This window comes from Ciconia boyciana, chromosome 17, assembly GCF_034638445.1.
Source record: "Ciconia boyciana chromosome 17, ASM3463844v1, whole genome shotgun sequence".
Classification (NCBI taxonomy): domain Eukaryota; kingdom Metazoa; phylum Chordata; class Aves; order Ciconiiformes; family Ciconiidae; genus Ciconia; species Ciconia boyciana.
The window spans coordinates 11,105,243-11,132,995 of record NC_132950.1 but is presented as its reverse complement, the minus strand read 5'-3'; the positions used below and the strand labels follow the sequence as shown (position 1 = coordinate 11,132,995).

Genomic DNA, 27,753 nt, shown 5'->3' with positions numbered 1-27,753 from the left:
AATTAAAGGTACCAGGAGCAGCAAAGAGGCGCTTCCCTCTTTGAGGTTACCTTCCCTGCTTGGGAGATGCCCTGTGAAAGGGGAAAACCTGTTGTTTGTGTACTTTGATGCTATTCAAGGGAAACATCCCAGCCCCACTTCCCCACTGCCTCGCGCTCTCCTACTTACCTTGGAAAAGAAGTCTCTGTTCTGGTTCCCCTCCTGCCCAGTTCAAGGATCGCAGTTCTCGCCTTGCCAGAGATCTTTTCTCCCTGACATTTTGCAGATGGCCAAATTATTTAGCACTGCCCAAAGCACAGGGCTTGGCAACAGCTCAGATTTGGATAGTTCTGTGTTTGGTCAAAGCAGGTCACACTCACGGTCCTGTTTGGGTCCCTCTGGGGCAAAGAAACGTCACTGAAGTTTGCTGGGTGGGGATGTCGCTGATCTCGGGATGGTCACAGCAGGTACCAGTGTATTTGGCTCACCTACTGCTTTGTTGTAGAAGTCACAGCATGGGAGACCAGGCGAGAGGAAAGGTAGTTTGGCTGTTTATTTCATGTTAAAAGACAACTGGGAAAAACATTCCCAAGGATTTACAGCTTACTTTGTTCCTTCCCTTGGCATTCCAAGTCTATACGGTCTCAATTTCTACAGACTTTAATCTTCAACATGTAGTTTATTACTGCTGCTTTTCTTTAAATAGTAGTATTTTCTAGGTAATTTAGTGGTCCCATCCATACAGCCACTGTTGTGCATTTATCTCTTCTCTCTCATGGTGAGAAGCTGATGGATATAGATACGGGCAGTTGCATGTCCTTTACAGTCTCACTCGGAGTCCAGGAACACGGGTGTAAGATTGTTTCAAGTCATCTTGATTTTTATTACAAACTAAAAGACTTCAATTCAATGGCACCTCAGGTACACAGGGTAATTACTCCTGGGGAAAAAAAAAAACCAAAACCTAAACACCTTAAATAGGTATCAGTATAGCTGTAGCTCAGTTAGGCTTTTCCACACGAGATCCCAAACTTGAGAGCACCCAACATCCCACCTGCTTTGGCTGTTAGGTTACTTATGGGATGTTATTTCAGCATGATACGTTAGCAATGGAAGCTGTTTGATAAAGACTTCACTGTTTAGTAAACCGTGCCACGCTGCATCTGAAAAGAGCCGTCTTCATCATCCAATTGTATTTTCAAAGACAAATGTTTTGTACTGAAGTCGTACAATGGATCATCCGATGGGACAGGGTGTTGCGTGTGTGTGCGTAGTGACTTGTTGCGCCTCATCATTGCTTTGTTAGTCAACTGGGTATGTCGCCGCTAATGCGGTAAGCTGAGAGAATAAGGCCCCACGAACAGGAGGGCAGGAAGGGCTGAAGTGTGTGCTCTGGGCAGTTTGTCGTGCTCTTCGCTTGTTACCTTTTGTGAGAGAATGCTGGGGTACTGAGCGTCTTTTATGTTCCGAAAGGCTGCTCTGGTCGCAACATCCAGCCTTTCCGACGAGCTGGAGCAATGAAGACTTAAACTGAGGGATTATATATAACTTGACAATCACAAATCAAGTAGTGAGCAGATGAAGCTTATTGGTTTGTACAGTGCTCTCATGCTGTGATATGTGCTAATATCACATAAAACTAACTGGTGAGGAGCTTCCCTGCAATGTCCTTTCCCATCCTTTATCACAATTAAGTTAAAAAGACTGGACCACTGCAAGCTCTATTTTTATACCCTCAGGCATGTGCTCTCTCCTTTGAAAGCTGACACTGTTTTAGGAAGGAGTACAAGAAGGGAGGGGACTGCATTTCTGTACTCACACAAAGTCAAAGTGTGACTCTCATTACATGTTGCTCTTCTGTCCTTATTCTGTGTCACTGTCAGAATAAAAGTACCGTGATTCTCTTTTTAGTTACAAGAGGTGTTAGAAATGAATGCCCATTCACATTTAAGATTAGCTTATATGGCATATGATTCTTTGCAGCGCTACGTGGCAGCGTAATTCTGACAACAACAGTGTTAAACAGCAGAGTCAAAAGGAAACCAGACAAAGAAATGTCAGTATTCATACAATTTAACAAAGCTCCCTACTTGTTTCTACAAAAAAAAAGCCCCAAAAGATTTTAAACAAAAGGAAATGTCCTTCATTCAACACTGTTAAAATCTTTCAGCGCTGTCAAAGTGACTTCAAAGCTTCTCCACATCTGTCTGCTCCAGCTGAAGCGCTGATGTCTGTCCTCAGGCTTTCGTGATGTACCCTTCTCTGATAAGGAAGTCATAGATTTTCCTGGTTTTGTTCACATCGATCTTGATGAGTGCTCTAGCCTGCGCTAGTCTCAGGCCTCCTTGTTTGTTACACTCGTTCACTAAAGCAGCTTTATATTCTAAATAGGCTCCAGGGACCAACCTCACCATCTGACAGAGCTGGAAGACAAAAGGTGACGTTAATAAACACTAACACTTGTCACTTTCTTTCATTCTGCGATCCCTGTTAGGGGAGTAACATTGTGAATATTTTTCTGAAAACATTTTAAATCTTTTTTTTTTTTGTATGGGGGAGGCATACAGTAATTGCATTATGAGCTGTTTCGATCCACAGGTAGGGAGGGGAGGAGCTTGCTGGCTGCTGCATTCAAAAACATTCCTGACTAAAAAATAAACTAGGAGGATGAAAGCAAGCTCTCAGCTCACAGGAGCGTAACTATGAGTGTGTCCTGTGTGGGCGTTGTTCTTTACAAACCAAGGGAAGTACACATGCCAAAGAGACTTGCAACCAGCAATTCAGCATGCTGGATGAGAGCCAGGGAGGGCATCTGTCTATTAATCCCCTGCAGACTAAGTCTTTAATACCTTTCTACAAAAGCAGCTATGCACACAACGCTTGCCCCCTCCGGAAGTCTAGGATGGAAACCGTGCAGGGGAGGGCATTATGTGTTTGAAAGTTTGGTAAAAGGAATTGCTTTCAAAAGCCCCGGTGCTTTGCTGTTGGGTAGCAATGCTCTTACTTAGCTTCCAAATACCAGCTGCCTTCTAGATGGTGCGCTGTATTGCTCCCAATGGAGGTACTGGCTGTCTCCTCCTTTTAATAAGGAAATGCTTAATGATTGTTCCTCATTGATAGGAAATTGCAGAATTCAGAGGAACTCAGACTTTATGTCTCAGCTGATGAGGAAATCAGATTCCCCATATACACTAATGTCCTAGTCACAATTATTTATATGCTGAATGGAGCCAGAAATGCCATGTTCCATGGTGAATCTGTGATCTGATTTTCAATGCTGCCATCTCCAGTGAAGGGGAAACAGCTTCCACACAGAGGGAAAAGTCTGAAATACATCTGCGTTTCATGTACACTGAAATCTGCCTTGTGGACAATCTAAGGACAGATTATGACTTCTATTAAAAAAATATATGTATTTTATTTCAATAGATGTCCAGTGTTGCCTTTCCCTGAATTAGAGGCCTACACTGGGCTGCAGAAGGAACTGAGCCATGAATACAGGGCAGGGCCCTTGCTGCGTTGTTTACCTCTCCTGGGGGTTGCCGCATGGGTTGCAGTCCCATCTCTGTCTGCTCCGTCAATCTTCCCTGTGCCTCTGACTGCTTTAGGTGACTGTGCCAGAGCACTCTATATGGGACTGCAAACAGCAACACCAGGCTGAACTAACAACCCATGGCTTAAAGGAAGCCAGATTCCATTCTCTGCCACATGTGCATACAAAAAGCTTGGTATATGCACTGTAAAGCAGAAATACGGAAAAAACATGAAAAGAACAATATGCTGTTCGTCTCCACAGTTCACATTAGTGTTACAGTGAAAAACCAACCATAACTGGTTGAGGTTCGGCTGTGAGTTATCTATAATATAGAAAGAGCTCTGCTATTCAGGTTCAGTGATCTGTCCAGTAAAACCCTTGCCGAAATCCTTGCCAGTTTTAAAGCCAATGTTCATTAAGAAAAAAGAACCCTTCTGCTCACAACGGAGGAAGAGAGGATATCATACTCTGGATGTTATAATAGCACGTAATAGCACCTTGGCACACTCCACCTTTCTTTGCTAAATAAGCTAATTAGCTGCAGCTATGTTGTGCGTATAGTACAGTAACTGAAATTAAGAAGCCAACTGGAAAACCTGAATGATTTTTGTGAGCAGGAAAGAGTAGCCAGGGCATATAGCTGAGGTGATATTCACAGCACCTGAGACAGATGGTGTGAGCACCCCTGCACTGTGAAGATAAAGTTTTACATAGATTATCTTTCCATTCCTTTCCTCACCTCCTTCTCCTTCTCATTAAGTTTCTCTGTCCCTGGGAGACCTGTGAGGTTCAGCGGTGGGGCACTCCGTCTACCTGCGGAGACAAGAAAGGAAAACACTGAAGAACTCTGGGCACTTTGGCGGTGGCTGTTCCTTAGGCGTGTTATCACAGAGGCAATTAAATCCCCGTGATGTTAACCCAGTATGATCCAAGTGGTTATAGACGGGGTTATTTAGGGCTTAACACAAAAACTGCACTGATTTGATAAAAGGTATGATTTTGCAACTGACTTCGTTAAGCACTGTGAATACTTGCATGAGGACTCTTATGCTGTTAACCCTGGCTCGCTGGCTTTTAGGAGGAACTGAAAGACAATAGCTTTCTGTCAAATTGGCACTGACCATGGTTAAGCTGGGCTGTACCTCCTGACTAAACCAACTCTTCCAGCCGGGGTCAGGGAGGTCAGTGCCGTGTGGAGGGTGTGCCCGGGGTGTGCACAGCGTGCAGGACTAACTCCCGGCAGGCGTGAAATCAGTACCTTGCACGGATGCTGAGATTATGTATTGGCGTGATTAGCAGCCAGTTTCTCTGATACTACTGACAACTTCATGAAGCAGAGTTTTTAAATGCCTTTAAATATGATGCAGATATTGTAAAGCAAATGCAGTTTGTGGATTTATTTTTGTCTGTTAAGATAAACAGTACTGAAAGAAATATTACAAGGTAGTCTGATAGTTCTCATTTTCGCTATTGTTTATAACTTTGCTGAACTTTAACTGGTGCAGCTTAAACTTTCATAAGGGTTGTCTACTTGCAGGCTTTTTTTTTTTTTAACTTTCAGACCTCAGAATAAAGCTAGGGTTATCTACTTACATTTTTAGAAAGTCTGTTGCCCCTGTGCTGTGGGTTGCATATTTAGTGCTGTTAGAGATAGGTCTCCTTGTCCCAGGACAGACTTCCCAAATTTGGCAAAGTGACCAGATCTTAGGATATCTGCAGCTCCATCTTCCCAAGGACTGTGCTAGCTGCTGCTCCAGACCCTGCCTTGTCCGGGTCCTACCTCTGGGACTGGGAAGTCTCTCTGTCTCTTTCTCCTGTGTGTCTGTAGGAGACAGATGGGAGCCTGTCTGGGTGAGAGCCTGATCAGAGAGAGAAGTGAAGGACTAGAAAAAAGCTGGACTAGTGAGTCTCTGGTAGGTGTAGAGAAAGTTATTTCCCAGCACTGCTCCCTCTTTCTACAGCCTGGAACGAGCGTGCTATGATGATACATGACTGAATTTGGTTTTACTCTTTTATAAACCTAGGAAATAACACACACACACACACAAACTACATTAAAGAAAACATATTGAGGCTGCAAAGTCAAGATCTCAAAATGTAGAAGTAAAGTTAAGCAACGTTAATTTGCCCTATTGTATATTCAGTATGATGCAGCCTTTAATTATATAGACACGTGGCAGTTTTTCCGCAGTATCCTTGCCTTATTCAGTATGCAGGATGTTTGCTTAATTACTAACTATATGGTATTTTGTTTGGGTTTTGTTCAACATGTGATACTGGTTGTAAACACTGCATGCTATCTGAGTTCCATAGGCAAAACAATTCAAGTTCTCTTGGCCTCTTCTCCTTTGTTGGCCACTGAATACCTGACAAACAATTAATTTCATTCGTCATACTAGCCCTTCAGCTGAGGGGATACTGTCCCCATTTCATGGACTCTGGATGCCCAGCCTGAGAGGCAGGATGCTATTTTTTCTCCAAAATACCAGATCTTAGCTATCACCAAATAACTTTAAAACATAGCGCATACTGCAATGACTAATTACTTGGTATTCTGTCCCATATTTCCAAGGCTCCTGGCAGAAATGAGGAAGAACATATAGTCTCAGTGGCCACCTCTGAGAAGTTTATTTCAAGTGGTTTATTAGCGTCCACATAAAAACTGGACGTAGAGACAGAGCTAGAAGCCAGTTTTCCCTGGCAACATTTACAGCCTTATAGTAAAACTTTATCCTAGTCTCATTCATTGCGTGCCACCCTGTGACCTCAACAAATGAGACGGGATTTTATAGAAGTCTTATTCACAAGGGCCTTGACTGACCCCTGAATCTGTCCTTACTGAGCACTGAGAGAAGTAGGGGTCCTCTTGGTGGGAAAAAACCATAGTTTGTGATTACAGAATTAAAGAATATAAAAGCATATTCATAGAAAAGGAAAATTGAAGTTGCATAGGCAACCTGTATGATCTCATTCTGTCACTCTGGAGTGCTTGATGCTGCAATCACTGCCTGCTTCTCAGGCAACTGTTTATTGGTGTTCTGCCCTCCAAATCTGCTTTCTGTCAGGTTCATATTGCTATGGTATGTGCTATACAGATTCATTAAAAAATTGGATTAGCTTTATCTTTTAAAGATAAAATTTTGTTCTCATGTGAAAATTATTTTCTTTCCTGCCTTGTTAATGTAGCTTTAGGATGCATTTTCCATGTGTAGCCAGAAAAATCTAGAAATTCAGCAAAAAACCCTACAGGATTTGCACATGGAATCAGTTGCAGATTGAGGTAATGTTGACTTGAGCCGTGCTTAACCACGAGGCTTGAGGACTGACGCTTTTGCACTGAAGCAAAAGAGTCACTCTCCAACTGGCTGTCGGAATGGTATTACTGATGTATGGCTGGCCTTTTGTCACAGAGCATCATCTAACAGTTACCTGAATTTGAAGGAACTGGTACCGTGGGACTCAGGCCGGAATCACTGAAAAGAAAGGAAAATTTCAAATTGCCTTCATGTTTTTTTAAGAATAACTGCATATATTTGCCCTGAAACTACTTTTTCCCCAACTTCTAATAATTATACAATGCAACTTGCATAACCCAGGCCCTGATCTGAAGTCAACAGGATTTCTAAATATTTAGCACTCCCAGACTGAAGACCATGTCTGAAACCTGTTTAAAAAAAAAAAGGGGGGGGGGGTGGGGGGTGCAGGGGGACAATAAAAAATTCAGATGAGACTGACTAGGGATATTACAAATCATCATCTCTGACCATGTGGCACATAGGATGCACTTCTTTTGGAATGCAGCGTGCTCCTTAAATCAAACGCTTGTGCAGGGTGACTGCACATTAATAATGCTGCTACATCTAAAATAATCTGAAACCTTTCAAGTGTCATCTGTGCCCTCATTAATATCCATAAAGACCTCATTTCCCTCCCTGACTTTATTAACAGCAGTTAAGTTCCTGAAATACAAAATACAGAAAACTGAGATTTTTCAGCCATTACTAGTCACTTCCTTGTCTGCACTTCAACAAGCACTAGTGCTGTTATCCACAGTTTCTTGCCCTTCTGAATTTTGCAGAGTGTTCCTACTGTAATAAATTGGGAATACATTTGTTGTTATCAGCCAGAAAAATGTGTTTGATGCACCTGACTAAAGCATAGAAAGAAGAATTTCGGTGAAGAAAAATTTCTTCAGCAAAAGGGTTGTCAAGCATTGAACAGGCTGCCCAGGGAAGTGGTGGAGTCACCATCCCTGGAGGTATTTAGAAGCTGTGTAGATGTGGTGCTTTGGGACAAGGTGGTCTTGGCAGTGTTGGGTTTACAGTTGGACTCGACGATCTTAAAGGTCTTTACCAGCCTAAACGATTCTATGATTCTATAGGTATGTAAAATGCACAGTCTTACTGTAACCGTACATATCGGCTTGTCGACTGAGCCACTGCTGGCAGGCACTGCTGTCCTGGATGTACTGCAGGACTTCGGAAAGCATAGTGCGCTTTAGGCGTTCCTCATCTCTTGTCTTTTTAAGGTGATCGTATGTTCTGGCACCTATGGCAAACAGATACCACATTCTCACCAGCTGCCTTGGTCAAAATTTTCAGACTGTTGTTTTTCTACTTTAGAAAGTAAGTGAGAAACTGTTCTCTAGCTCTGGACCAGACTCTGCTATTCTCCTTCATGACAACTACTTGGCATCAGAAGGTATTAGATTCCACCCTGCGCCCCTCCCCCCATTAATTTCAGGCCAAAAACAAACAAAAAAGGCTTCCGTGATCCAATTCCAGGATAAAACAGGCCATTTCATCTATGTAGAGGTCTTAGGCCTCTCTCCAGATATCACACCACACTTGTTGATAGCCAGTGAAAGTGTCCAGAGATAAAGCAGGGAGACCACTGTGCCATGACATATATTTTTTTTTCTGAATCTTTTGCAAAGCGGTGACTAAAGCAGAGCTCTGCTAGACAGCGCGTTCTCCAAGCTGATGGCTCAAACTAGCTTTAAAAAAGCACAGCTGGACTGAGCATTATTGCTAAAGCCTTGTTCAGTTAAAGAGCTAGGCAAATGCATTTCAAAAATAAGTGTCTTTTTATTCAACACATCCTAAATGTTGTAAAATCATCCTTCCACACCTTGATGAATGGGAATGGGCTGAATAATGCATCAGGTACTTACTACAGAAATTGGTGATTCCTGCTGCTCTGTATTCCTGTAGTCGCTTTATTTCCCTTCGCAGCTCAAATTCCACTGTTTTACCCCAAGAGTAAGCAGAAGGGAAATCCAAAAAAATAAATGTGGGTCAGTGGGGGTGGCAGTGAACTGTGGTGTACTAGGAACATTGCTATTTCTTATTCATCATTGCTATTTCTTATTCGTCTACGCAGTTCGGCTATGAAGTACACAGAACCACAGACAGGGTTAACCTCTCTGCACAAGTCTGTATCAGATCTCAAACTCACTGTGTCCTAACACTCCTTGATCACAGATTTAAGCTGGTTCCTAGCATTTGTGTGCTCAGAAAAGTTATTTTATCTTCGTGCTTTGACAGTTCCTTTGCCATACCCTGGACAAGGCAAATAACAATAATGTAGGATTTCTGGAAGGCATTTCAATAGGTTTGAAAAACTACTCCATCCAGGCTCCTTACAGCATCTAATATTGTCTTTGAACTATGATTTTCATAACTGGACCTTCCAAAATTTTTCCTTGCAGACAACTCTTTTTCTGCAGTCAGTAAGATTAAATACCCATGTTTCTTTTGCTCAGAGATATTTACTGCCTATAGCTTTTATCAGCTGGCTTCCAGGCATTGCTTAGTTTTACAGTGAGCAAGTTTGCTTGTCTCGAATTTATTTACTCATACTACTCAGGAGATCTGTATAATGTGTGTACTTGACTATCAGGTTAACTTGAGGACTTTGCTGTCACTACAACAACAAAACTGGGTTCCAGGACTAGCATTCACATGTGGGACTCATGATTTTGCAAGATCATACTTCTGGTATTTCACAGAGGGTGTCCTGAAAATACAGTCACAACTGTTTAAATGCTTTGTTCCTTCTAATGAGCAACAATTTTCCCAGTTTAAGTCACAGAATTAAGCAGGATGTAATGACTCATACTGGAATTTGACTAAATGCATGCTATGATTATGCACAAAGACTCAAGATGATTTGGTGATGGAGCAATGCCTCTCCCTTTAAGGTAAGGGACATAATGACAGCTGTACTATATAATTATGTACACATATAATAGTTTAACGTGTATCTTTCAAAGAATTCAAAATTTGCTGCCAGCTCTCGACTTCTCAATACAGACATAAATTTTAGGGATTTTGTTCTTTCAGTGACATAGAGTCCCAGTAAATGAATAGCGGTCTTTGATAAGAAAATACTACTTCTAACACATGACCAGAATGTTCAGTCAACTGAGAAATCAAACAAAGAACTCAGACACAGTTTAGTGGAAAAAACCCACTTGCTGCTCATTTAATGTATCAAACCACAAACGTATTTGTTTTTCTGAGGTAGTTAGATGGGGGAGGAGGAGAAAAACAACCTCCTGCCTCCAGGAGTGGTATATATTTAGGAAAGATTGGAGATGATGCAACCCCTCATTATGCCTATTGAAGAACATATATGCTAAAACCCTCAAAATACTTACATGCATGGCTTTCAATGAACTTATCATGCTCTACCGGTCCAAGAATTCGTGCAAATCGTCGCATTGTTTCATAAAGGTCTTGAACCTCCTTTGGATATCGCCTTTCTAAAACTAGACAGGGAAAAAAGTGATACACCTTATCACTCCTACTGTGAGAAGAAAATAAATTCAGTGGAACCTGAAGTGATTACCAGCCTCTGTGAACTGCCCGAAGATCAGGATTTGGTACACTTCTTGGCCATTTTGGTGTCAAAACTACGAACTGCTCAGTAAAAAGCAACAAAATTATACAGCCCTTAAAATTCCAAAAGCATAAAGGATGATACTTAAATGTTGTTTGATCATTTCTTAGAATAGTGAGATGCACTTAAAAGGCCTATATTTCACCTTCACCCCTCTCCCTACTCAGTGGAGCCCGAAATGCTTCTGAAGAGCAATTCCAAGGCAATAACTAAAACACTGAGCTGTGAGTAGTTAGAGCCAGCTGGTTGGAAACAGTTGGGATAGGAAATCTGCTGGAATTCAGACCATCTGAATATGGTCCAGTATGAATAAACCACACTGGTGCACTGGAAACAGTGAACATGCAAAGTTTTGCTTCCCGAGTAGGGGCCACTTTAAAGTTAAGCAGTTACACCTGATACTCACTCTGAAATTTTCTGAGGTTGATTAGGCCATGATCTCTTATAATTCTGTAATTGAGAGCAAAATGGTATTAATAAAAGGCATTAACTCGTGTATTACCTCATAAATACACAGGCTTCAGACTTTGATTTGGACCATCAGAGGGGTCTAAAACTAAACATGTATGAGATTTCCATAACCCTTGAGCTGGCTAGCTGAGAAACATGATGTAGTGATGCAGCATGGCTTTAATCAGGGTAAATTCTGGACAGCAGTGTGCATTAGTCCAACTCTGACAGCACTAAGCACAAGGGGAGCTACAATCAGTTTAAAGGTTTGAAATTGCTTCTTTAGGCACAGATTTCGCATCTACAGTGTCTTATAACTTGTCCTTCCAAAATTGGAGGTAAGGAATGTCTCATGAAGCATGATTTCCAGCTTCAGAGAGAGACAGACGTCCTTCTACTAGAGCAAGGGTGAGACACGGACTGTAAATTTCACCACTGGGAGCAGGATGAAGGAATTTTTCCATGACAGCTTAGATTTTAAAAAGAGGAAAATGATTTAGGTAACTCATAAGTTTGAAATGCTCCTGACAGGATCAGGGGAATGAGCAGAGTAAAAAGGCAGGTAAGATATTTGCAAGTGCATGACAAAGACATTGGTCACAGGTTTCAGCAAATGTCATGTGGTCATTGCTATGTGGTGATTCGATAAACACCCAACTTTTGCAAATGATAAGAGATACTACAAAGTTGGGCTCCTCAAGGTCAGGTTGGAATTTGCTCTATAAAATGCATTACATTTTCTTTAGTATGTATAAAAGAATATTCCTGTCCCATGTAGAGAAGCCATTCTGAGAGTGACATCAGCATTTTTATGTCATTTTCCAGATTTTTGTCCCATCCTGCTGTAGAAACTTTACAAAAACTGACACCGATTTGAGTTATGTAACTGAGCTGTATGGCACTTTCTTTTAGTATGACATGATTTATCATAATGGAAATAATACCACATAAATATTTTTTATTTATGAACTACAAAGAACCAGGTCAATACATATCAACTCTTACCTGTCATTCAGCAGAACTATGCTGTATTATAAGGAGAAGGAAGGGAGGAGTCTTACTCCAAATTATTAATTCTTCCAGCAGGGAGTAAGAGAGCAAGATATAATTTTAAATATTGAACAAAGTATTTGAAAGTTATAATAAAATTGAAGTTAATTAATAGATTGAGTCATTCTAAAAAGCTGTCAAATGATCTGAATAAATTATTCAAACTCAGGTCAGCAATATAGTTATCTTCATTACACATTGCGGAAAGCTAACTTATGGACCACTAAGATTTAAAAATAATGATGCAAACATTTCTATGGACAAAGTGGGGGTCTAGCAATTAGTCACAGACTGGCAGGTTTTTTTTCCCCCTGAAGTAGAAAATGAATTATGTGCAGTCCATCAGCATTATATAGAGAACAAAAAGAACAGAGATTTGCCTCTTTTTTTCTGGTTCCTAGCCCTGGATCTGTGACTGGTTTCCCAGATAATATTTCAGTTTCTCATTCTGCAAAATGGCTACGTGCTCTCATAAGGTGTGATCTCATAAGGTGTGATCTCATAAGGTGTGATCTCATAAGGTGTGATCTCATAAGCTTAGATATTTATGTATAACTGGATTTGGGATAGTAATATGAAGAGCACTGACTTCCATGCACTAAAAAGGACTGGGAAATAGGCTTTTCACAATTATGACTTGTTTTGAGAGTTTAAAGGAGGGTTATGGTGTATAGAGGTCGTCTGTCAACCATGTGTACAAATAAGTATCAGGGTCTGTTAATCTGTGTTTTCTGGTCTGGTAGCATTGCTAAAGCCATGTGCCTGATCTTAATCTGTGCACAGAAGGAGAACCACACATCCAAGATGAAGCCTGTCATGCAAATCTCATAGCAGAAGGTCTCCATGCATGGGAATTGTCTGGAAGGATGCTACAGGAAATCAATTATGTGTAGTATTAGGACAACACTGGGGCCCAAAAGATGGTAATGAAGCAAAGGAACACAGTTATTGCTTGAAAACTCACTTTTTTCTTCTCTGTCTTTCCTTTAACCTGGAATGATAGATATCTACAACTGCAATCTTCAGAGCTGCAAAATAATAATAATAAAAAAATTACAGAATACATAACTAATCACTGTATTAGGCTAATTTTCAAGCCTTTATGTTCATGGTAGGCTGAAATGGTAACTCTACTTTGCTGTTTTAAAAATCCCATGGCAATTTTACGGGGGCATAAACTCACTAGAGGCTAACCTTCTGCAGACTATACATGCTACCTGTAGAAGCTTTCTTTTGCTTATTCCTTCCAAATACATTATTGCCTATAAATATGAACCTGGGTAGATCCTGAGAACTCTTTTCCTCTTCCTTCTTGGACTGTTTTACTATTAGTGCTTATTTGCTCCTTCATACATGCAATTGCTAAGTATTCCTTCTCCTGAAAAGCAAATTTATCAGATTTAAGGATCTGAGGTATCATCTTTGGACAAAGGCTTCTTTGCACAGAACAAGGAACTCCAAAAAATAGAAAGACACAGTTCTGAACTGTGAAGATTCAAAGTAGCCTTTGCTACAGTTGTTAAAAACATCTACAAGATTTTAGCTTGTTAACTTCTAAACTTATCTGTCTGCCAGAAGAACAAAGAATAGTTCACGACAATGTGAAGAAGCACAGGAAAAAGCCATGCTCATTAGAAATCATATCCTTTTCAAAATCAAATCTGTCTGCAGTCTGGCTGATCCACTCGGAGATCCTTCAGCTTCTTTTTCCTGTAACCATTAGGTTAATAAACTTTTTTGGTAAATTCTTGAAAGAAAAGATGAGGAGACACCTATCACCTTCCCTTCCCTCATTTTGTTAAATAATGCAAAAATTCTAGGTCATTAAATAAGCATAGAGTTGGCTGATTTCCTGGTTGGCTTTTTTCCTTTACGTTAATCATTTCAATATGCTCTCAGAAGGAAGAGGCTTAAGACTTGACAGTGCGTTTACAGTCTGGAGAGACAACATGCAGCTCTTTGAAACCAAGCAAGAGCACGTCCCCTTTCAGCCGGCTGTCCTGTGTAAACAGGGGTGGCCCAAGTATGACACAATCCAGAATCCACTCCTCTCCCCGTAGTTACAAGGAAAGAACAAAACTGATACTGGCAGTTTATTGAGTGCACTCTCCAATAAATAATTAACAATGCAATTAAGAAAGAAGTGTGGTTATGTGTCTATTTTAAAATATGTATTTATATGGAAACACCAGGAAGCCCCTAGCCTCTAGGCAATTCATCTGTGCAGTCCTCTGGGTAATAAAATTTCTTACAAACAGAGACAGCTCAAGCCCAAAGGCTGGGCGTATTAGCTCAGGAGCCAACAGTTTTGAGTTACGCTTGCTGATCCTGTAGTAGCAAAAAAATCTTCAATTTATACAAAACTGATCCGATGTTAATCTAGGAGCAAAAGATTACATATGAAGATAGGAGGGGTGGTACAATATTCTTACTTCTTTTTGCAAATTTCTTGCAAAACCAGAGTGTTCAAGAATCATCATGTATTTTCATAAAGAGGTATTGTAAGTTTCCTAATTTAAGAACAAGCCCAGGTAGCAAATTCTCCTTCTTGCTTAAATGTGGGGACAAGAAATTGGGAAATGCAGCAAGTTAAACATGAATGAAATATATTACTAAGTGTTGGAATCGGTGCCAATTTATGGTAAGTATTTTTATATTTTTAAACCCTCTGCAAGCTAAGCTAACATGTTATTTTCTGGGGTTTGTGTGGGCAGAACTTAATAAGTACATGCAGAAATTGCATTGGAGAACCTCTATAAATATCACAAGTAATTATGCACCTATAACCATTGCATTTTGATGCTTTCACCTGAGTGCACAATATTCTGAAAGAAATTATGATCAACTAGGGAGGGGAAGGAACAGTCATGAGAAGAAATGAAGGAAAAAAATGGAGCTTCTGCTTACAGAAAAATTAGTATTTGCTGCCACATGCGCTTTTGGAGGGGCTTTTGTTTTTAATAGACATATTCACACAGGAACAGCCGATTACAAAATCTGGAATGCATGAATAACTCAGGCTACTATACTGTTACATGCTGCATTGAAATGAGAAAAGAGATGCTGTATGAATGAAAATGATTTGCCCGTGCTTTTCCTCATGGATTATACTAGGGAGGCAGTGTGTACTGGCAACTTAAGATAATCCAAGCTGACACCGTGTTCAGTGTCCATTTTGGGAAAAGATAAGGTTCTTTGAGATGGTCAGAGTAGCTTTGAAGAATCCAGTGATAGGCAGAAATTCAAGGCTCCTTTCTTCATTCAAAAAAACCCAAAATATTTTGGTTTCTCAAGAGTGTGTCCAAAACAGTTTCTTCGCTTTTCATTCCTCTTCAGCCTCATTTGGTCTGCAAAAATTTTTTTGAACGCTAATGAGTGAGACCTTTGTCTCATGCTAGCTAACCTCTGTTTGGCATGCAAGGCCCAAATAATGGGAAGAATGCAAACTAATCAAAGTAAACAGGCTGTGTATCCAGTGTGTGCCTTGGTTAGTACAAACTTAATGGCTACAATCCAAATTCACCCTCCCTAGAGGAAAGCAGGACCCTAGGCAAACAGAGTATCTGCCTTCAGAGCATCTCAGGAACTTCCACAAAAGAATAAACATCATGTAATATTTAGAAGGACATTGACTGCCTTGTATCTTATAAAATGAAATTTTACTACTGTGCAGCCAGAGTTGCAGTCTATTTCCACTCACTTCTAAACCTGTGGTTTCAGCAATTACGTTCCAGTGTTAGAAGTAAAAATCATTTACATGAGAAGGAAAGGGGAGAAAAAGCCAGGAAAAAGATGAATTACTAATGTTATAATTCAGTCTGATGAAAACTTGTAATTCATGAAATATTCAAGCACTCTGGGCTGAATTAGATTTGTAACTAGTTGTTTCTTTTGATCTGTTCATTATGTTTTTGTTTAACTGCAACGTGTATTTGCATGCACTTATTCTATTGCAAGTACTGAAAAAAAGTTAACCATTCAAGAAGTTAATTGAAGTATGAGAGATTTCATACAATTTCTACCATCTCACTAATATCAAGAAGTGACTGAACAATGCCTGTGACCTCCTGTCTGGTGGGAGGAGCTGCTGTCAGCAGGTACAGGTTTCTGTGGTCCTCATAAAAGGCTGCCTGGGAGTCTTTCCACCTTGTATTAAATTGCACTCTTCTTTCTTGTGGGAATACTGAGAACTTGTTTAGAGTGACACAGGAAAATATAACAGGGAAAATGCAATGACACCAGGAAACAGAGGTCAAGCAGTTTAGATCTAGAACTTTTTATAATATGATTTTAACAAAATTTTAAGAAAAGCAGAGCAATGCGGAGGAAAGGGAAGAAGGAGGAATTCCGTTCCAATGAAAGCATCAAATATTCCTGTGTTATGTGCAACCTAGACATTGCAGCACTGATCTGTGACTTGTGAAACAAAGGAAAGGAAGAGACACCATAGAAATTATTTTGGTCGGTGTGTTCTCAGGGTCTAGCTTGAGTAACTTTCAGAAAATGGAATATAAAAGTAGTTTTCAAAAATTAATCTTGAACCCAGTGAGGTTTAATGTATGGCAGGAAAACAAACTGAGGATTTTTTCACAAACCTGATACTTAATCTATGCTGCAAGACCCCATTTGGGTTTCTCTGGGCTATAAAATGTGTTAAAACCCTGTTTTACATCTTTACCTTTAAAAAAAAAAAGTTTGCTGCTTGGCGAGCAAAAATTTGTCTTGAGCAGGTGTGGAAGACAGCCACAGGGCTGCTTTTCAAGGACATTTCTGTAAGATCTAGTGTAAGAAGTTTGCCAGTGGGCAGGGCTGGGGTAGAGAGGTGCGTTAGAGCCACTGCCTGGAAGTAGCAGGACAGGCACCCTTGGGAGAGATTATGAGAACCTGGGCCTCCAGGGCTGCCTCACAACCTTCTCTGCCTGTTAACTAGAAAGTACAAAGGTTCCTTAAATCATCCAAATGCCTGTCCCTGCCTTCAGGTCCAAGTGTTGAGCCATTTTCTACAGTTATGAAATCCTACAATTAGGTTGCAAAATATTCTCAAGCAATCAAGCAAAGTCAGCATCTGAGATCTTTAAAACTGCAGGACAGGGAGAACGTGGCTCCTTTCTTTTTTGTATTAACTTGGAGAAGGGAAAGATCTAATTCCAAAGTTTTTTAGAAAATAATTCTTTCTTTCCCCAAGATGCCTCATGTAAAAGAAAAACAGCTGGCTAGACCCTGGGACTTCATTTTTTAGAGGCATTCTCTCTCACATGGGCAGATCTAGGACAGCTGTGGGAAGGAAGATGCCAGAGTTCCTGAGCTAAGAGATCGAAAATGTAGTTGGTCATGCTCCATAACCTCTGCCAAACAGTTTTCACAGGGCAAATGCCTGACATCCTATACTAAATACTGAAGACAACTGAAGAACGGACTAGAGAACATCCAATTAAATTATCAGGCAAAAGATTTGACAGACAGAAGGAAGTATTTTTTCACACAACACATAATTAAATTGTAGAACTCCTAACTCAATTGTGGAACTCACCGCTACAGGATGTTATGGGGGCAAAAGTACAAATACATATAGTTCTAACAGTAGTTAGCTAAGTTCATGGAGGACAGGTTCTTTGGTCAAAATGGCCTGAAGACAGCCTATGACTCAAGAAATCTCTAAACTTACCACTGCAGGAAATGTGGAAGATATGCCAGGAAAAGTATCTGCCTATACTTGCCTTTTCTTACATTCTTCTCCTGTGTGTCTGCTATGGGGTACTAACAGGACACTGAGCTAGACAGACCAAAGGGTCTGGCCCTGCATAGCTTTATGATATTCTGAAGAGATGAGGAAAGCTGATTTTTGCATTCAGATTGACAACTTAAACAGGAGGCTGGTAGGAGATACCTTAAATGGCTGAACTGTGCAGTGGACTGAAGACAGGTGGGAGGGGTACGCAAGACAGTGCTGGTAAACCAGCTTGAATGAATATTAAGCTATCAATTAATGAACAGAACTAGGAGATCGTTTTGCTTTTTCAGTTTACCAGGACTCGGAATAGGACATGGAAGCAAGAAAATATATCTTTTAATAGTAATAAAAAGAAACAGTAGAGAGATGGCATGATGAATCCGTGACATGTCCACAAGCCAGTCCTCCTTTCAATAAATGTTAAAAGGGAAAAGAGACTTGACATATGATTCTCATAACCTTTTTTGAGCCAAGGGAGTTTGCATTCCTTAAAGCTCTGTGTACACTGCTAAATTTCAAACTGATTTTTTAAGTTTGGAAAGACTGTCTGTACGTAACAGAATATGTCTGTCTCCAAGGGATGCTAAGGCTTTAGCTTAGAACTGCCTGACATAGATGGGAGAATTCTAAAGCGTAAACACAGTATTTCTAAACACTGTATGTACTTATAAATGTGAGGAAAAGTATGATGTTTTCTTATCAATGGATTAAAATGTCATTTTAATAACTCCTGTTATTTGGTATTAAGGCAGCTACGTTCACAGAAACTCAGTAGCACTAATTGGACTCATACAACAACCATCCTCTTCGCAATAAAAAAAGTAAGTTGTCACATACAGCTAATGCTACTATAACTCAGTGTGCATGTTTAACGCATGAAAAACCACATAATTTCAAGAGCAGAACAGTTTCAATGTGTTGCACATAGTCTTAAACTACATACCTCCTTGCTGCCTGTATTAATACCTATCCTGATATCAGATTTCCTGAACTAACAGAGGTTAGAATAAGTGACCTATCTTCTAAGAAACTGGATATGGCAGGGGAAAGGGGTATTAGCAACGGAGAAGAAAGCGTTCCTCTTTCTGAATCAGAACAAAAGTTGTGCCTTGTTACGATGCTTACAAACATTACATAAATGGAAAGAACAACTTTCAGCCGGGGAGGGGAAGTAATATCAAGGCATTGGTGTTTCTGTTTTTTAACAGGCCTGTAGGTCTGTTTATTCAAACACTGATGTACTGCTACCTGTTTCCAGACAATCTGCTACCTCAGATATTTGTTTATACTTAGCTAAACTTTCTCTAGAGTTTATACTGGATAAAACATCATTTGTGTCTTTCCTAAAGAGATGCCTACTACTGGTGGAGACTATTCGATTTCAGTCATGTTCTACTTTAGAGCTGGCTACATTTCACTAGTGAGTGAAGTGCATTATTCTATATAGAAGTACCATTTATATGTCAGTTGATTAAGAGCTTTTAAAAGAGGTTTGAAAGCGAGGACCACAGAAATGCCAGTGTTTAAATCCCAGCGCACAGAACCGAGATAATTAAAAATGTATGTTCACTTTTAAAAAAGTGTGTAGAGAAAAAGAGACCCAATGAAACACTGTGTAGGCACTCTGAAACATTGTTTTCAGACAATGTACAAAAATATGGCACTTACCATGCAAAATGTCTGAATCATCTTCTACAAAATCAATATCTCTTAAATCCCATTCAGCATAGTTGTCAAACTCCTGTTCAGAGGTGATTAATAAATTGTCACTAACTAGCACTAAAAAATTGGTATCAAGTTTCAGTACCCGTGGAAGTACTGAAAACAGAGATATTTACTCATACACAGTTGTACAACGTTCCATCCTTGAGCAACATACATGACGGGGTGCTTTAACTAGGGAATGTGTAATATGCATCCCCGTGGCTGGAACTGGAACAGGATGCAGTGATAGGATAATGAGAATTAATCAGGTAATCTCCATGACTCCCACACTGTGGTGGAAATTCTCCTCAAATATACAAAACAACAAGCCCCTATATGGCTGAATTCATTACTTCATGTACAGGAGCTTGTTTTGCAACAGGAATTGGGGCCCTGGGCCCACAGCTAAAAACACTGAAAACAATGCAGGTCTTTCAAGTGATCTTTGGATCAGGCTCATATGTGCTTCTCTAAGGCAAATGAAATAGAAGCATGCTGAAGCTGACCCCTTTTGCTAAGCATCTAATTCACAACATCTAGTCCGCTTACATAAGAGCCATTCATTACTGGACATCTGGTGGTAGCAGCACGCCTTACAGCCCCTACACACAAAGGCAGTGACTCACAGATTGCCTGCTAGCAGCTTTGCAGGCCTGCAGCGCCACCTCTGTAATTAAATCCTTGGGTTAATCACTGCCCTGTCCTCTCTTCTGATGTTTTTTATATGAAGAGTAAAGACCTATAGGCAGGGGCAAACAAGTGTGCGTTTGCTGATCTTGCATTCAGGAGCAAATTTTAACTAATGGGAAAAGAGAAAGTCTTACCTCAACAAAGTCAGCTCTCGCTGGCATGTACCCAGCCATGTCCCTGGAGAGCAAGGAATCAAAAGTAGGCCGTGGGGGATCATCAGCAGCTGAGAAAACAAAGCTTTTTAGTTGTTGTGTAGGGCTTCAGGTCTTTTTTTAACACAAAACAATCCGTAAATAGGTGTTTCTTTTGCAGGAAAGGTGGGAATAATTAGTTGAAGAAAAACACCCTGATTGGGCTTTTATTCAGCGTTATATTCAGAAAAAGACTGAGTTCATCCAGAGAAAAATGCAGTAATCTGAGATCTTCATAGTATTCTCAGAAGTCAAACACAGAAATTCAAGGTAATAAATAGGTTAGAAAATGCAAACTCTACATTTCAGAGCTCAGTGTCCCCCCGGTACACTTCTGCAGATCACCTGGTCTCAGCGTGCAGGTTCTTTTAGTTAATAGCAACAGGGGTGTTAAATCTGCCATCTTCTGGGTGCCATTTACAGAGAGCTGCAATTAAGGCCATACAACTCTCAATTTTTACAGCGCTTCCCAACTGAGGAGCTCAGTGCTTTACAGACAATAATGGACCAAGGCTCACAACACACTTGTGAAGGAGCTAAGCATTATAAGTCCCATGCTACAGATAAAGCAAGCTGAGGCACAGAGAATTTGTCTTGGCCCAGGTCACATAAAAAAATCAATGACAGCCAGGGACAGAACCAAAATTGTCCAGTTCCTACTGCTTTAGCTCTAACCACTTTATTGTGAAATTTAAACCTCCAGATACCAAGCAATCTTTTTACCCAGTCATTTTGGAGAGCTTTATAATGGAACAGCTGCTAGACTGGGGGAATTCTAAAGATGTTAAATTTAAGGAAAACTGAAAATTTGTTAAGTTGTTGAAATTTAACATACACTTTTTAAAAGGCAGTTTTAAAGAGAGAGGTGTGAAATCAGTGTAGTTTAAAGGGGGTGATTTTATGACAAACCACATCAGCAGTTAGGCCTGGTAGCCAGTGGATAATCAGATGAAATGGTTTAAAGGCAGAAATCCCTTCTTGGTGAACATTGCTACGCAGGGTCTGCACAAGAAAAGTAACCACCCCAGCATCAGGGTGAGAACGCACCCTGGTATTTACCATGAAGGACACGCTGTTATATTGTGCTACGTGTGACGTAGCTTTGAGGTAGCTTGTCCTTTAAACGAATATGCACATCCAGGCTTTTGCTGCGGTGATTTCTGTGAGTGACCATTTCCACTGGCTGTGCAGGAACTTCTGGTTTTGAGAACCTGATGTTTGTATCAGGCCACTCTGTTCCCTCCCTTTTCCCACTGAACTGGCAGTCTTGTTTATTTGATACACCAATTATTTAATACAGTGTGAAGAAAAGCCTACTACTAGCATTATTCAAGTTAGCCATCAGAACAAGCTCTCCTGTTGGGAATGAAAGCAAACTGCATGTGTGGTGCATGCCTTTCTCCAAAGGCTGCTCGTTCCCCTTTTCGAAGAGCAGAGACCTTGCTGGGAGGCTCCCTGCGTGTGCTAGTGGGCAGGGGATACTCACGGTGGAAAGGAATGGCTGTTTCGTTGTGCTGCGCCTCCTCCGCCTGCTTCAGGTTCAGTAACGTAGATGCAAACAAGGGATTGTTGATGAAGTGTTTCATATAATGTTTCTCACACTCCTCCTTGGATTTTGTACACATCTGGTTGGCTACGTCCTGCCTGAAGTGGGGAGAGGGGGAGGCTTAATATGAAGAACACAGAAATGTTGAGGGGTTTTTCTTTCTCTAGTGGGAAAAGATAATTTTGGACAAGAGATTGATCGCATTGTGTGCAGAGAACTGATCTGTGCTGATGTCTGAACTCACATTTCGCGTACTAACACTGAGCCAGTACTTACACGTTTGATACAGTGCTAGGGAGTACTTTTTTGGTGGTCATGAGCAACGCAATTCACTGTCTTCACATGAGAAACTCTCTGGCTGATGGAACGTACCGAATCTTTTATATGTTTGAAAATTTAGTATTGTTATTTGAGAGTTTTTTATACATTTTACTACCTCCAGGTAATGGTAGATTCTAAGTCTGGAATTGCATTCTGCTTCTCAAGTTTCTCTTGCGATTTTAACTGGATAGTGGTTTCCCCTTTCGTGCAGCAACATTAAACAGGTTTTTTTTAAACATAGAAATAGTCGTACAAAACACATTCTAGAAATCTTTGCCAAACTTTCTTGGAAAAGTGGTTGACTAGAAACATGAAGTATTTTGTCTTAATAAAATGGCTGCGTAAGTTGAGGACTTTAAAAATAAGAAGTCCACCAGCAGAAATAATTTTAATTTCTGTTAAACTAAAAACTGGATGCAAGGAATTCCAGGAAGAAAAGTCAGTTTTTCCTTTATTTGGTAAAGGTTGAAAAAAGCCAAGTGTTTAAAGAAAAAGTTAAGATTACTTCTATTGCTAAGTAGGGCAAAGTATACTAGACAGCATACTTGCAGAACATAACTGCAACCAATTTTCAGTCTTAATTATGACAGCAATGTATACATAAGAACTCTCAGTACTGTTTCAGTGAAGTCTGGAGTTCTACACTTTTAATACAGCTATTTTTTCATGAAGAAGGGAGATAACACATGACTACAGATCTCCTTTACTTCCAAATCCATAAAAATCTTGTAGCAACTACAGAAATTAGCAGAACATAATGTAAAAATATTAAGCATTTCCAGTGCTCAATCCTAAATAAGACAGAGAAGCAGGAAACTTCCAAAAATAACAACAATACCTAGCTAGTCAACCGTAAGCAAACTGAAACCATACAAGATAAGAAATTCTGTAGTTGGTTTTTACATAGGAGTAAACTGAGGCACAGAAAATCTTGTGCAATAATTGAGCTCCTTCAAAACTGAGTGACTTTAATGCAAACTGAGGGAACTTTGTACTTCAATGGAGGTGCCCTGTATCTCACAAGAAGCCTTTAACAACTTCCTTGTATATCTAACAGACTTGAAAACAGAATCTGCTACCCCAGTCTTCCACTTAGCTGCTAAATTAAGTGTCTCACCCACAATAAGTCACTGAACATTCAATGTGCACAGATGTATTCAACAGCAAGATCCAGTGAAATGAAAGGAAAAACTACCCGTCATTCACTGAAGTTGGCTGAACCACTAAATTCTCACCAGTTTCCAAATCCACAGTCCATCACAGCTTCTAGGAGTGCCATTTCCTCTTGAGCTGTCCAGTTAGGATCCAACACAGGGAAATCGGAAGTCTAGAGAAGAAAAAAGCAAATCAAACTGCTGTGATCCTCTGTTATAATCCACCACATGAACAGCAAAGAAGTTCTAAACTACAGGGCAACATAGTATATAATACTGGTAGTTTTAAACTTTTACTGTGTCCTATGAAACCTGATCAAATAATTGTTGAATTATTTAGGGCATTGGGTCATCAACTACAGTAAAAACTAGCTTGTCACTACAGATCTTCTGATATACTGTTACATGTTGTAGCTACCAGCTGTAATTCAACAATGTTATGCTATGAAACACAGTAAAAACTGCTGAAGAGTTTTAAAATTATTAATTTTGGGGAAGAAAAAAAAAAAAGAATAGTGAAACAGAAGTTGATTCACATGGTTAAAGAACTGGAAGTCTAGTGAGACGCATTGTGCTATATAGGCACAATAAAAAATGTAGCTTTAAATGTCTCCACTATTGCATTATGTTCCAGGTGGACATTCTTCTTTGCTCTCAAGGAAGACTTTTTCTTTTTTTAATAGTTCTAAACCTCTGAATCAAAGAATTGTATCACTTAACTTTTCAATGTAATATTAGTAAGCAAGGGTCTAACTCTTGGGAAGTTATGAAAGCTCACGATTGAGTAGGTGTTATCTGAAAGGAATATTTACCATTATCTCATAAGTATGATCACTTTGATGTTTCTTGTATTCAAATCCTCGGGTGAAACACTGTAGAATAAAAGATTAGCATTATGTTAGTCTCTTACTTCTGCCCTGAAAACGTTTTAACTGGTCCCTTTTTTCCTTTTATTCTCTGACCACTGGGTATCCAAAACTGACCACCTGATATGCTGAAAAAGATAATAAATTTTTAATCATTTTAGAAAAAACATAAAAAGGTAGAAAAATCTTTGTTAAAATTGTGTTAAGTCTGTCTTTGTATCTTACTTGTCTTTTGCACCAGGACATAACTCCTGTGAATTGACATACTTTTTTGTTAAGTATTTATGGCAAAGTTAGGCAGGTGAAAGGAGCTTGATGGTATGTTTTAAAGTTCCAGGGAGAGAGCACGGAACATTTCTTAAGTATTGAAAACACAGTTTCCCTTTAATCTTGGTTTCCTGTTTACAAAGCACTGGCATGGTTTGCACCTATTTTCAACAGTTAAATTTCTGTTTTTTTAAGTACAGGTAAATGAACAAAAATATACCCAATACACAAAATATGGGTTGGTGTATTTTGTACATCCCTGAGCACAAGGCTAAGATCCTTTTTCAGTTTTAGACGTTACTGCCATTTTTTAATAACAAATAATGCAAACTTATTTATTTAATAATTAAAACTAGCAGTACTTTCTGTGGTTATCAGATCACACGCATAATTTTTAAAGAACTATATCTGGTCACAAACAATTATTGTCAATATTGCAAACTTTCCCCAGATTTTCTTTTCCATTTGGGAGGAAAAAACCAACATGTGGTGACAGAGAAAGGGTGTTTCTTGATGGCTTTTCTTTTCCATGCCATAAAAAATGACAGAAAGGATACCTCTCTAGACATGCAGCAGCATGCTCCGTTACACAGTCAGGCTGACTGCATGTCTTTAGGTAGCTTTGGCTGCCTTCACAAAGAACTCCTTCAGCTGCTCATGCCTCAGTTCTTCAGCCTCCAACATTTTCTTTGTCATTTCCCTGTCCCTGAGCAAATAAGTGTGTTGATACAAGTTTACAGAGACCAGTTATTAATGTGTTTATGGAACAGCTTGGTACTGGACAGGCCTTTGATGACTTTCTCAAAGAAATTAATGCCTTTGCTTTTATCCTTGCACTCACCTGCAAACACAGGAGGAAGGGAGGAGGCCCACACTCAGCACACTTAACGTAGGGCTCTGTGAGGTACGAAGAGCAACCTCGGCATGGAGGCTTATCAAAAGGGTCATCTGTGAAGCCAAAAGTAAATCTCATGCAACACAAACAAGGCACTGGTTTTGCAATCACCCAAATTCACTTGTGCCCAGTAATTTTAAGTGAACTCAACCATATTATAACCTCTTTCCTACTGCAGCTTCTCCAAATATCTGTTAAAAGTTCCTGTTCAGCTAGAGTTGCAAGAGAGATGTTGGCACTGCGTCCCTGCTAAACCTGATACACTGAGGGCTAAACCTAAACTTGTGCAACGGACTCAAAGGAAAATCTTCTCTGTAGCAGCCTCCTGGTACAACTCAGCAGTGATGCCGGGAGCCATGCTAGATGCCTAACTTGATCCAGTGCCCATGCTCGTGTTCTGCACCGAAGACCAGACCCAGGACCTTATTTGTGGAGAATACTGCACAGACAGCTGCAGTCTCCCATCCGTCTACCTCAAGTCAGACTCGTAAAGCATATTGCTGTGGTTGCAAAGGCATCAACGAGATTGTTCTGTAACCTGTCCAAACCTCAGACTCTGCTCAGATTGCTGAACAAGGAATGAAACGCTGCTCTGCACATTTTTCTTATTTTGTTCATTGCAAAGTAGTCAAAATAAATAGACTGTCAAGTTATAAGCCACATTTTTTCCAAGAAAATGGATTTGAACTAGGCCAACTATAAAAAGTAGATAGAAAAAAAGACCCAAATTCACACTGAATCATTCATATACTTGTGCTCTTGAGCATTTGATCAAAGAAGTGACTCTGTGGACAAATACTGCTAGTTTTCTGTCTCCCTCCCCCAGACGGCTGCTAATGTCTTTAAACAATGGCAAACACTTTCAAAATGTCATCTTATCGTACTTACTACTGAAGGAGGCCAGGCGCTCCATTCCTCTCTCTCGGTGGTGTTCTTGCTCCTCTGAGTAAAGCCTGTCTTGCCTAAAAGCCCGTAGTGTAAGCCTTGCCCCAACCAGTATGTCCAAAAAGGGTATTCTCTCCCTGCAGACGTCTCTCACGCAGCCCTCGCAGATGAGATCCTCCCAGAGCGTCCTGAACAGAAAAGCGAAAGAGCTATCAGCAGTCTTCTTAACAGGGACCATTTGACATGGCTGAGAGTCTGTTTTCTATGTATGAGAAGAAATCAAATGCGGAGAGATGGGGTACAGCGTAAGAAGAGATGTGAACTGATGGAGATATAAGCCAGTCCTGAACTGAGGCTTTCAGTGGGAATGTATGGGCTGAGCAGAGAATTATGAACAGCTGTTGTGCAAGAAAGTGTTCTGCACCTCCAAGAAGCACCGGGAAGAGAACGAACAGGTTAGAAGTGGCATGGACACAGCAGTGCAAAAATCTACCACACTCATGTCAATGACATTTTCAGTGTTGACTGTGTGGCAGCTTCTATGAACAGGCCTGATTCACCAGCACCTGTACAATGAGGTTCTACACTGCTGTCCACCATCAGGGAACTGAGTTGCTGTCCATCGTGGGATCTCTAACATGTCTCACTTTTACAAGGTATTTTTGCTGGGAATGGCTCGGGCTTCTCATTTATTGAAATTCATGTTTCTCTTTCTAGACTTTTCTCCTCCATGCACCGCATGAGGAGGCACGGTCCTGCGACCAGTGACACCACTGAAGCTGTGCAGCCCCTCCACGCAGCTGGAAGGTGCTGCTTCCACACAGCCCCTCCACGCAGCTGGAAGAAGCAGCTGCTTCCACCCTGGCTACACATCCCTGCACCTCTCCTTGGATCCTCAGACAACCAAGAGCAACTTCCAGGCTGGACTTTTTACCCCGTGGCCGTAAGTGACACCGCACCGCCACCTCTGGGCACTCACTTCACTCTGTGCATCGCGGACCATTTACAGGGCTGCTTGAACCTGTGCACCACTAACCCGCGGTGCAGTGCCAGCACCAAGCACGGCAGCACAGCCCATTCCCGCAAGAGCCCATTCCCGCAAGAGCCCATTCCCGCAAGAGCCCATTCCCGCAAGAGCCCCTGCCCTCCCCCGCCACCCACCCCCCACCCCCTCTTCCCCAGGCCCCGTCCAGCCCTGGCGGACCCTTCTCCCCATCACCGCCAGGCGGCGCCCTCCGCCCCGCCAGGCCCCGCCCCCGCCAGGCGCAAGCGCGGCCCGTGAGGCGGGTGTGGGAAGCGCGCGCTCCCGGCAGCCCGCTCCCTCCCCGCCCTCCGCCGGCTGCCCGGACGCCGCCCTTCCCGCTTCCCCCCGCCCCGGAACCGGCTCCTCCCCGCTATGGTACGGTCCCGACTTCCCCCTCGCCCCTCACGGGCCGGGCCGGGTCGGGGCGGCGCGCCGGCCTCGCCCCCGCCGCCTCTCACCTCACGCCGGGCGGCGGGCAGGCCCCGCGCGCCACGGCCTTCCGCGGCCGCGCCCCGCCGTGCGCCTGCGCCGCGCCAATGCGTGCGCGCCCCCGCGCGGAGCC

The 27,753-nt window shown here is 41.2% G+C and overlaps 2 protein-coding genes across 2 annotated transcripts in view; one reads left to right on the top strand and one right to left on the bottom strand.

Annotated features, from left to right (window-relative positions):
• Nucleotides 1–508: 508 nt before the first annotated feature.
• Nucleotides 509–27,753, bottom strand: TADA2A (transcriptional adaptor 2A). The gene is made up of 16 exons (XM_072882542.1): nt 27,650–27,753; nt 26,171–26,355; nt 25,229–25,335; nt 24,067–24,126; nt 23,336–23,427; nt 21,720–21,877; nt 20,177–20,265; nt 19,317–19,389; nt 12,882–12,945; nt 10,824–10,867; nt 10,176–10,286; nt 8,688–8,759; nt 7,930–8,062; nt 6,944–6,987; nt 4,254–4,327; nt 509–2,402 (listed from the first exon to the last, which is right to left on the bottom strand). Exons 2-16 carry the CDS (start codon nt 26,193–26,195, stop codon nt 2,217–2,219), a joined length of 1,332 nt encoding a protein of 443 aa, XP_072738643.1. The 5' UTR covers nt 26,196–26,355; nt 27,650–27,753; the 3' UTR covers nt 509–2,216.
• The window catches only part of ACACA (acetyl-CoA carboxylase alpha), a 154,832-nt gene continuing 154,571 nt past the window's right edge, over nt 27,493–27,753 (top strand). The window contains exon 1 of the mRNA XM_072882536.1: nt 27,493–27,566. The gene's annotated coding sequence lies outside the window, so the exon portion shown is untranslated. The remainder of the gene's footprint in view (nt 27,567–27,753) is intronic.

Excerpts from the sequence above, each read along its gene's own strand:
- TADA2A (XM_072882542.1), bottom strand. The coding sequence starts at position 26,195 with ATGGAGCGCCTGGCCTCCTTCAGTA. Across the intron at positions 20,266-21,719 it reads AACAGCCATTCCTTTCCACC|CTGCTGATGATCCCCCACGG; the intron begins GTGAGTATCCCC and ends TTGTTTTCTCAG. Across the intron at positions 6,988-7,929 it reads CTCAGTCGACAAGCCGATAT|TGATTCCGGCCTGAGTCCCA; the intron begins GTACGGTTACAG and ends CTTTCTTTTCAG.